Genomic DNA, 11,196 nt, shown 5'->3' on the forward strand with positions numbered 1-11,196 from the left:
CCAATCCCTCACACCTCCTCACTTGAAAAAGATTAATCAAAAGGAAATTTCAATATTTAGCTGATTTAGGAAAGCCAAAATTACTTATGACAACTAAGTGAAGTGTAGCTTCTTCTTAATAGCATCAATTTTTTTCCCCCCGAAGTCACCTAGGAAGTCTGAGACTGAAAGAGATGACTTGTTGTATGTGGCACAAGTGCATAAGTACAGAAAGAGGGGAAAAGTGAGACTCTTGCCACTGTCATGGGAGCAAGTATGCAAAAAAATTTAATTACAGAAGTTTTATGCCTCTATCAACACCACGCAAAGGCGAGGTCTAACCGCTTCACCACAGACACTGGGGAGAGAGTGCAACATTACAAACTCATGTATTTAATCTTCATAGCCTGCACAGGACACCTACACATCAACAAGCACATAAACAGAATGAACCCCATGTAGGAACCCCATTGCAGACACTGTGACTACCATGAGGAGACAGTTGAACATCTTCTCCTTCACTGCCCAAACCTGGCAGTTCTTCGACGCAGGCTCCTATACACATCTACAGACTTACAAAGCCTGCTCTACTCTAGCGTTGACAAGATGACAAGGACATGTGGTTTCTTGAGGGAGGCACTGCGCTGCCAAGAGCAAAATGCTTGCAGCTAAAGGGATTTGAAAACAAAAACAACGACATACTCATACTCCAGTACAGAAAGAAGTCAAAAGAGAGTGGCTGTTGGTAGGCAGTCCAACACAAATACAGCTGTAACATGGTGTAGTGAGACAGCCCACTTTGTGTCAAACACACCAGCACATTAGAAATGCCCAAACACAGCAGGAGCACACCATACCAGTGTGGTACAGACAGTAATTTACGTAAGGAAAAAAAAAAAGCCACATTACACCAAGGACACAAAAAATATATAAGAAGAGATTCCTGGCAAAAGGAACAAGAACTTCAGCAAAACCCCTCAGAGAGTAGCAACTTGATAATGAAACAAGAAGTATTTTTGGTGTGTAACTCCAGTCAAAATACTTGCACAGCTAACTCAAATTTAAAAAAAAAAAAAAAAAACTGACAGGAAAGAACAAAAAACAAACCCAGCCCACATCCCCAAACACAGATCCAAAACAAACAATACTCCCAGCAAATCCTTATATCCTTTTAAATGAACAAGACACAAGGCCATTTCAGAATATTATTACACTTGTATTCAAAGAGCCAAAAACTACAGTCAAATGTCATCAGAATTCAACTTGGGGGTTGTTTTCAATGACCATGCAAACATTAAAAAAAAGACATACAAATAAATCACTTTCACACCCAGCACAACTTCAAAAACATCATTGACATAGCAAATATAAGAAATGTTTTCACTCCCAGCAACAGGCTTCAGTGTCTTGCTGTAATTCTAAGAGCAGGGAGTACTGCGGCCGTGCCATCGCAACACACATGTGCGGTAAAACACCGTAATGATGGGATGATCTTACCACGTAACTGGCTTCTCACAAAAAAAGAATGAACCCCCCCCCCCCCCCCCCCAAACAAAAACAAACTTTATTCCATGAAAGAAGATATGAAAGTTAGCCAGTTAGCCCATAGTACTCCTATAATACAGCAGAGTACCCTTAAACCGAAATCTGTGAGACGCCAGATTTTTTAAAGTTAAACCAAGTTTTTTTTGGGGGGGTGCGGAGAGGTTGCTCAAATAGAAGAGGACAAGAGAAAAAAATTGCAAATTTTATTTTCTTTCGTTTTACCGCTGTTTTTGGATAACCCGTGTCCTTTGTATTGTATTTATATTCCATGCTGACTCTCGACTTTCAGTGAGGAGCCACAGATCAATCCCAACAATGGTTTTAGATTTTTAAAAACTCGATCTATTTCTTCCAGTCACAGAGTTAGAGAGCACAACACCATCAACGGACGAGACCAGACTGACGAACGCGAGTCAACTACAGCCATTCTGATATCATCATACTCCACACGTACTGTAAACCATCCGTAAAACCAGTCTAGTGAAAGTGGATTAGCTAAAGCATTCCTGATAATGATCTTAAAGTCCACACGTTCTGTAAACCATCAGTCGTAAATCCAGTCTAGTGAATGCGGGTCAGCGAAAGCCATCCTAATATTATAGTAAACACGTACTGTAAACCATAATATGTAAATCCAGTCTACTGAATGCGGGTTGTCCTGATATTATAGCCCACACGTACTGTAAACCATCAGTCGTAAATCAAGTCTAGTGAATGCGGGTCAGCTCCTCGATTGTCTTGACCAGGTCGTCCACCGTGGCATCCCGCTTCATGTCACCGTCATCCATCTGGGGACAAAGTGAGGTATACACGTCAGAGGCTGGCAACATTGTCCAGGCAGGTAGCCGTTTTTTTGTTGTTTTCTTTTTGGTAAGTGTTTTACGGCGCTCGCAACTGCATAAAGTCATATGAGCGCGCGGGACACATTAAACATTTTCAGTTGGTAGGAAATTTTGAATTTTGCCCAGGCGGTTGCCAAAGTCAATTTTAGACCATCAAGGGATCTTTAACGTGCGCAACTTGCACACGGGATCTCAGAGATTTTTCGCCCTCATGTAGCTGTATTTCTAAGAATAACAATCAAATCCGTCAAAAAAACAAACAAACAAACAACCTATTAACGAGGAGAAAAGTGATTATCTTGAACAGGTGGAGTCTTGGACAATGACATTATAAAATTTAAACACACAGGGAGGGAAATGGGAAATGGTTGTACAGGCCGTTGTCTTACACAGTTGACCATTAGACTAGAGCAGGTTTGACTTTAGTCTTAGCAAGAGTTTTTTTTACGGTACTTGCAACACAATAAGGTCATATAAATGCCGAAGATTAGGAGTTGCAAAGAGTGGGTGCGGAAGAAGGTTGCTGGACTCTTCAGCTAAAGGAACTGGTCTGACTTACTCCTCATAATCATACATAAACATGGTCGACTGCCATGTAGACTTCTTATTCTTCTGCATCGCACTACACTTAAACTCACTTGAGCCTGAGCTATTTTTCACCCAATAACCATTGCAGCCCGACACTTTTGAGGTATATTAAATCTTTGGCAAGAAAAGACGATGAAAGCTATTGTAATAAAAAAATCCAACAAAAGAAAGAAAGAAATGCTCTCACAGAAAAAGAAAACTGCATCTAATTTTTTTTTTTTTTTTGGTGCCCAATTTATAATAAAAGCATCTATCGCAATGCCGGGGGAGACCGACTTAGTCTGTTAGAGCAAAAAAATGTATCGCACATGACTTCACCAAATTTGAAACAAAACAAAACAAGTGGGTCAACTGTTGGCTCGCTGCTTCCCTTAGCTTGTAACCGAAAAACATCAGAGATATCGATAGATATAGAGCATCCCTTAAATACACAGGATTAAGCCACCGGCACGTCCCGTATATACACGGGTATTGGCTCAAATGAGTAAAGTCTGGTATTTATCATATACTGGGCCACCCTGCTCCGTTCTTCTGTTGGACCCTATAGCTTCTCTTGTACCTAAACTTCTATCCTAAGATTTTTTTTCGCCACACCCCTGATCTCATGGTGGGAGAAGGAATGAAAAACACACATTATCAGAGAGGGACAAAAACCTTTGGATAGTCCAGTCGTGCAAAGACATGAGGTATTGTGTTACTTTTACCAGAAAGACAAAGGAAAAGTGTAGCAAGATTTTAAAGTCCACAAACACACACACATATCCTCCCTCCCTCTGGCCCCCCCACCCACCTGCAGCCCTTGCACAACCTCCTGCATCTTGTCTCTGGACAGGTCTAGGAAGCTCTCCAACAAGTCTCCGTCAATGAACCCGGTGGACGCGTCACGTTTCTGCTCCGTGTAGAATGACCGCCAGCTGGGACCGAGGTCAAGGAACTCATTCTCTAAAACTGAAGTTTAATAAATGTCTACGCAAGAGGCAGGAAACTAGGTAGATCCCAGGTGAACGATGAGGCAGAAAGGGGCAACAGTAAAAATTAATATATTGACACTCTTTTGAAAAACATTAATAATAATAATAATTTTAGTTTTTTTTTAAATTTTAATAATAATAATGATGATAATTGCATAGAAGGCGCATATATCAGTGCTCCACAGCAAGCTCTGTGCGCTTCACAACTATTATTACCCCAGCAAACCCAAGAGCCCTCGAAAACATTCTCAGCTTCCCTCAACAAGAGAACTTAAAGAGCTGGATAACAGGGAAACACCAGGATAATGTAGGAATTCGAGAGCACCCAAGTAGAGGAATGAGCAGCCAACCATGATCGCTGATGTCCGTTTCTTCACAGCTGGCACTTGACGAAGAAGGCAGGGAGCACAGAAGGTTTAGTTTTAGTACAAGTTTTACGGCCCTTGCAACACAATAAGATCACATAAGTGCCATAGATTAGAGGTGTAGCAAGAGAGTTAAAAACACAAAATAGAAGGAGAAACCACACAAGAGCACCCGCCGCCCACCCATGAGCACAGATGGCGCAGGCTGTGGGGCAGGGAGTGTGACCTGGACAAGATGTGGGACCTTCGTCCTAGAGACACAGCTCTAGAAATCTGTCCCCAGGGTTTTATGCACCCTGCATAATTCAACAAAATTTGATCATTTTTTGCATAATTTCTGATTATTTTCCTTTTTACATTCTTTGATCAGATTTACAGAATTGCATAATTTCACATTTTTCGGCTCAGTTCGCATAATTTCTTTTTTTCTTTTTTTTTTTTGGGCGTAAAACCGCAGGGACAGCTAGATCCCACTCTATCATAATTGAACTTGTTCAAGACGGCCGACCTTTGTTGGAGAGAAATGGGGTAAATCTTACACAGATGGACATCTTGGAGAGGGTAACTGTAATACAGAAAACGGAAGGGGGGGGGGGGGGGGGGAGAAGAGAGTAGGAAGTGGTCCCTTGCACATCTACGGGTGATTGTGTTGGATAGGTGGCGTTTGAGAGCAGGTGCAACTGAACTTTTTTCCCAATTCAAGTTTAACCCAATCCCACCTAGAAGGCCCTGTTCTAAAAATACCCCACCCCCTAACAAAAATGAACAACAATTTGTCAACAAAAGCAACCAAATATGACAGAAATATCAAACAAGCTGCAAAAGACAGACTTTTAAAACGTAATCAACGTGATTTCCACCATCAAGGATACAAGCTGTGCTGAACTTTGCCCACACTTTTGATGACTTTGCTCAGTCTGTTCTGGACCTCAAACAGGAAATTGTAGAACTCTTGAGGCAGCTGGGCAACCATGCCTGGAGAAACACAAACATGAAAGCAAAACATGGTGAGGATCTGGAGGTGGAAAACCCAACAGAATAATAAAAATGGGGGTGGGTGGGTGGAGGGCACATGATAAGGATATAAGACACTATTTTCTACAAGACTTTAAAGCGACAATTGTTAGAGTAAAGTAAAGCACTTAGCAGTTATTTAGCTGTCCCCTTCGTTTTATGCGAGAAAAATTCTGAAATTATGCAAACTGAGCCCAAAAATGTGAACTTACGCGACTCTGTTAATTTTAAATAAGAATTATAAAGGAAAATAATTAGAAATTATGCCAAAAATGATCAAATTTTGCTAAATTATGCGGGGTGCATAAAACCACGGGGACAGATTTAGTGCTGGGGAAAAGTCAGACAGACAGAAACAACAAAGGGAAAGAAAAGAAGTAGGACCTACCAGTGGTGCTCTCATACCACCCACTTAATGAAACAAGAAATTTCCCATCTTTAAAACAACTCTATTAGTACCTACCATCAGTAAAAACTCTACAAATTTGACCTCGATTCGATTTTAAAGAGATCTTTCTATCCACTGACAGCGAGAATTAACTCACTTTATCAGAATGCCTCATACTTACAGCAGGGCTGCCAACCCATCTCCATGGTTTTTAGTAATGACCAGGAAGAAAATTAGTAATTTCCCATAAAAATTAGTAATAGGGCTCTCACTTTCAAATTACTAAATTACAACGAACAAAAATGTCTTAATTACGGAAAAAGAGGGCTTATCGAAAATTAAATAAATGTGAAGGCCAAAGTTTTGCTTTACAAGTCTGCACTAAGACTTGTAAAATTAAAAAAAAGAGCCAAAAATATTTTTTATAGCCAAAAAATCTGCTGACGGTAAAAATTGTAATAAATTGCCTTGACGCTTAAAAATCGCTACGATTATGGAAAAAAATCGGAATGGTTGGCAGCCCTGTATACAGAAAGAAGCTCAATTCTTACCCACAGCTCCATTCGTGGTACCAAACAACACTGAACCCTGCACGGGGATGGTGTTTTCGCCGGCGTGGTGCATCACCAGGGAACCTAGATGAGAACGAAATGGGTACACTTCATCAACCAGAGCAATCACATAGTGCCGGTCACACGCTATCCTCACATGTCTAAAATTCGTTTCTTGTCAGTGACACAGAACAGATTTTAAACTCAGTGCACACTGCCCAGACGGGACATGGTCAGTTAGTTTTAGTAAAAGTTTTACGGCACTTGCAACACAATAAGGTCATATAAGTGTAGAAGATTAGAGGTGTTACAAGAGAGTAACAAACACGAAAAAAAAGGAGGGTAGATCAAGACGAATAATGTTTGATAGGAAAGAAGGAGCAAACCACACCAGAGCACCCGCCAACCACCCACAGACATGGTCAGAAACAACAAGATCAGAGAAATGGTGGGAACAACATCTGTCCTCCACTACATTCGAAGGCAAACAATCAGGTGGTTTGGACATCTCACACGTATAGTATCTCACTAGCTTGCCAGTAAAGCCTACTACAGGAATGTGTCAGGGTACAAGGCAAGAGGAAGACCAAGAAAGACCTGGATCCAGGGTGTGAAGGATACCCTGAGAACATACAATATCCCACCCAGCCAGGCCATCAAACTTGCTAGAGACAGGAAGCTTTCTCCCCTCGACGCCCAAGTAAAAAGTAAGGACACTGCCCATTTGATTCCTTTGAGACTAGCCAGATTTTCCTTCACTGGGAGGCAAAAGGCACAGAATGACCATATCGACTTCCGACCTTGAAAAACAAATTGTTTGATTTTGAAGGGTACAGCCGAGTTTAGTTGATTTCCATCGTTTTGTGCCAAAATGATAGCTTTTGCCCCTCCATGGAGGAAAAATCTGCCGGCCCCAACTGAATCAAACTGGTACTTACCACCAGGTATAATAACACTAATGTGTCTCAGAGAGAGACAATAATACATGCTCACAGTCAGTAGAACAGATAGTGACATACAGTGGATAGTGCTCAACATATATTACTTAATTTATATTGATAGTATGAAAATTACATTAAATCAGCTTTAACAAAGTGCAATAAAAAGGACTGAAATTGAAATACAAGAAATGATAAGTTTTTTAGACTCTTCAAATCTTCAAAACCGCAGCATGCTCATTATTTACATAAATCACTTCTCTGAACACTTTTTTTTTAACACTTTGCCATCATATTTTGGGTAAAAATCCAACGAACCTGGGTGGTAAACATCGCCAATCGGCGAGATGAGGCGGCAAAGTGGTAAACCATTTATATTTTGAGTTAAGTTCAAAATCAAGACTGCAACAGTTTGCCTTAAACAAGATAGAAACACTGAGTGATAAAAAAACTGTAAACTAATCAGCAGAAATAACAGACAACTCTGACAATAATGAATAGTGATAGTGAAATTACACAGACAGTTATGTATGTGGCTAGTAACACAAGTCTATTCACAGAAATAGTCCGAAAGTTAAAACATTTTTTGTACATCTCTTGCAAAATGGAGCCCTTTTAATTATAAAGACTGTACCCGAACTTCCGACTTTTTTTTTTTTTTTTTTTTTTTGGTGGGGGGGTTGCCACTGTTTGTTTGCCTGATTGTTGTGGATTTTTTAAGGGGGTGGGGGGGATTTTTTTTTTTTTTTTTTTTTGGTGGGAGGGGGTTGGGGGGATTTTTTTTTTTTTACAAGAGGCACTCACATGATCTATACCAGAATAAATATGTGCGCGAGTGAAGTACAACTATCAACAGAAAAAGGTCCTTGGGATCGGTACAAAGAAACACGAGACAACCGTCTCACCGTGTCTGAAGACATTGACAAATTCCCCGAGATGGTACAGCCCGACTTCCTGCATCTGAGACCTCTCCTCGTCCGTCGTGGCAGCACTGGAGAAACACACACAGCAAAGCCAACGGTGAAATAAAAGCCAATAACTGCATTCACTTCAGATCTCTTCATACTGGATTACAACAACAAAATTTCGACATATCCGTAAAAATCTACAAGGAAATCACCCAAAAAGCTGAGTACTCCCTTCGAAGTTCGTTGGAAATGAAATCCAGAAATGCTTGACTTAAGGGATTTGAGGAGGGCAGTTATGGGTTATAGCTTGGTGTCTCCAGATCAAAGGGTGTACTCCAGACATGAGCAAACCCGGGCCAGGCCTGAGGGAAAGCATGTTTCTATCTCGCCCACGAGCAGACCCAGTAGGCATAATTAATAACAAATGTAGCCTGTGATGAGTTGATAATTAATCAGAATAAAATAGTTCGTCTTGAAAATTTTAATCAATCGTTTTCTGCCTATCTGGAAGCAACTGATGTCATAGTTTACCTCATGAGATGACCTTGAGTGACAAATGCTATAGTGTCAATTTAATCTCACTTTTGAGAGCCTGGGTGTTTCCCACAGATTTCACCTAATTTTTTCCCTGCTTTCACTCCCAAAAATTCAGAATTGCGTAATCCTGCCCGCGACCTAGACACTCTTGCCCATGCCTGGTGTACTGCATAAAACTAGCTATTTTTAGCTTATATTCCACCTAACACAGACAAAACCTGTCACCAAAAAAAAAAAAATTGTATAACAATAATCACATGCAATGAGCAAACTGTGGCCAACATACCCCACCCCACTGTTCAGTCAAAATGACAAAAACTCACAAACTCACCTGTCTTTCTGGCAAACAAACAAGTTGTACGAGTTGTCCGCGCCAATAAAGTTGTCGTCGTCCAGGATCTCGATGGCCGTCATGAACTTGACGTTGCAGTCGCGGGCGATCTCCTCGAAGGCGTCCTGCATGTGCTTGTACCCCAGCAGCGTGATGGACTTCATGAGGTCGGCCACCAGCACAAAGTCGCCCTTCGACTTGAGGTACAGGGCCAGGATGTTGTTGAAGTGGCTGCACTCCAGGCGCAGTTCCTTCTCGCTGGTCCACTCAAATAGACGCACCTGTCGGGAGTCGGGGGGGGGGGGGGGGGGAGGAGAAGGAGGAAAAAAACACATAAGTTTGTTTTACTTTTTGTAAGTAGCTGCACTCTAGACGCACCTGAGGAGAGTCAGGGGAAAGGAAACACTTGAGTACGTTTTAGTTCTAGTAAGTGGCTGCACTCAAAGGTCCATTCAAACAGACGCACCTGAAATGAGTCCACGGGAAAGGAGAGAAACACGTCGTGAGTTCGTTTTAGTTCCAGTAAGTGGCAACACAAATGGCCACTTCCTATCCCCCGTTTGAGTTTGGTTTTTTTACATTATAATAACACTGTGTACGACAACAACTTTTTTCCTCTCGCAATACATGGCCGTCCTAGACAATTTCAACTGTATTGAGCAACTCACATTCAGTTTCAAACTAATTCGTCTTCTTCTTCTTCTTCTCGCACCTCTGCAAGAGCCCAGGAAGTTACCCGCCCGAAAAACATTCAAAATGTTCCAAGAACTTTGTTAGCAGAGAAAAACTTACAGTGCTGTTCACGCTGGCCAGGAGTTTGCCGTTGAAGGGCACCATGCTGTAGGCAGCGCCTTTGATTTCCTTCTCCGCAACCATTGTCAGTTTTCCTGCAATGACAAACAAAAGGATAAAACGTCTCACAGTCAAGTTAGTCTCAAGCGGTTTGACTGTATTTTAGTATAAGGCCCTCCCAGACACAAGCAGGGCACCGGTATCTTTGGTGTTGTAGTAAGACTCATTGATGTCGTGAGCAATGGATATGAGTTCAATTCTTGCATTGGGAAATTATCTTATTGGTGCCGTCCAAGCATACACTTACAATGAATCATAAACAGGGAAGTTCAAGAGAATTACGCAACCCCCATATTCCAACAAAACCTCTCCATTCATATAACTGATTACAAAGCTTTGGGTTGGGGAGGGGGCAGTGTGTATATTATAACTTTACTTCTACCCAGCATGATGCAAACTATGCTAATGAACGAAGCACACACAAACACTCTCATTAAACTACTCTGTATACTCATTCATCTTCACTGCATCAGAACACACAAACTTCTTTGTACATCCATTCACCTTCATCGTAACAGAATACACACAAACTCCCTCTTCAAACTCTTCTGTACATTCATTAACCTGCATTGTAATTAAACACACATACTCCCTCTTCAAATTCTTCAATACATTCACTCATCTTTCTTGTAAAGACACACACACACACACACACACATTCACTCACCTTCATTGTAATGACACACACACACACACACACCCTCTCCAAACCTCTCATTACATTTAATCACCTTCACTGTAATGGAACACACACACACACTCACACACATAAACACCCTCTCCCTCTCTCTCCAAACTCCTCACTACAACCACTCACCTTCATTGTAGTGGAACACACACACACACAAACCGCCTCTCCAAACCTCTCACTACAATCACTCACCTTCATTGTTATGGAACACACACACACACACACACACTCTCTCTCTCTCCAAACTCCTCACTACAATCACTCACCTTCATTGTAATCCCACACACACACACTCCCTCCCTCCCCAAACCTCTCACTACAACCACTCACCTTCATTGTAATGGAACACACACACACGCACACATTCACTCACCTTCATTGTAGTGGAACACAATGATGCGACCAGACTTTGGCTCCGCCTCCTCCGGGCTGACGATGGCGGTGCCCACGATGTAGTAGGGGGTCGGGTCCTCACCCAACGTGGCAGAGATCAGGCTGGTGGTGCACTCGCCAGGCAGGAGTGTGTGAGCGTGCAGAACTGGACGAAGGGAGAAAAGACAAAACTTAAGAGGTCAATCATCTCAGCCATGAGTAATAACACAGTTGCCTTGGTCGGTCTTTTTTTTTTTTTAAAGCTTTTGTTATTCTTATGAAAAAATTGTCTGTGAACCGTTTCATATCCTCAATTCTGAAGGG

The 11,196-nt window shown here is 41.7% G+C and overlaps 1 protein-coding gene across 2 annotated transcripts in view; it reads right to left on the reverse strand.

Annotated features, from left to right (window-relative positions):
• Positions 1-1,174: 1,174 nt before the first annotated feature.
• LOC101845489 (DNA damage-binding protein 1) overlaps positions 1,175-11,196 on the reverse strand; it is a 34,533-nt gene continuing 24,511 nt past the window's right edge. The window contains exons 20-27 of one of the 2 annotated variants that reach the window (XM_005106251.3): positions 10,874-11,038; positions 9,750-9,844; positions 8,958-9,238; positions 8,087-8,172; positions 6,244-6,327; positions 5,163-5,265; positions 3,745-3,868; positions 1,175-2,312 (exon numbers count right to left, since the gene is read on the reverse strand). In XM_005106251.3, the coding sequence (XP_005106308.1) occupies positions 2,232-2,312; positions 3,745-3,868; positions 5,163-5,265; positions 6,244-6,327; positions 8,087-8,172; positions 8,958-9,238; positions 9,750-9,844; positions 10,874-11,038 (1,019 nt within the window). In that variant the 3' untranslated portion in view covers positions 1,175-2,231. Of the gene's footprint in view, positions 2,313-3,744; positions 3,869-5,162; positions 5,266-6,243; positions 6,328-8,086; positions 8,173-8,957; positions 9,239-9,330; positions 9,424-9,749; positions 9,845-10,873; positions 11,039-11,196 lie in introns of those variants that run through there. The other variant, XM_013086928.2, reaches the window with a different exon arrangement.

The sequence above is a fragment of the Aplysia californica genome, unplaced genomic scaffold (assembly GCF_000002075.1).
Source record: "Aplysia californica isolate F4 #8 unplaced genomic scaffold, AplCal3.0 scaffold00522, whole genome shotgun sequence".
NCBI lineage: Eukaryota > Metazoa > Mollusca > Gastropoda > Aplysiida > Aplysiidae > Aplysia > Aplysia californica.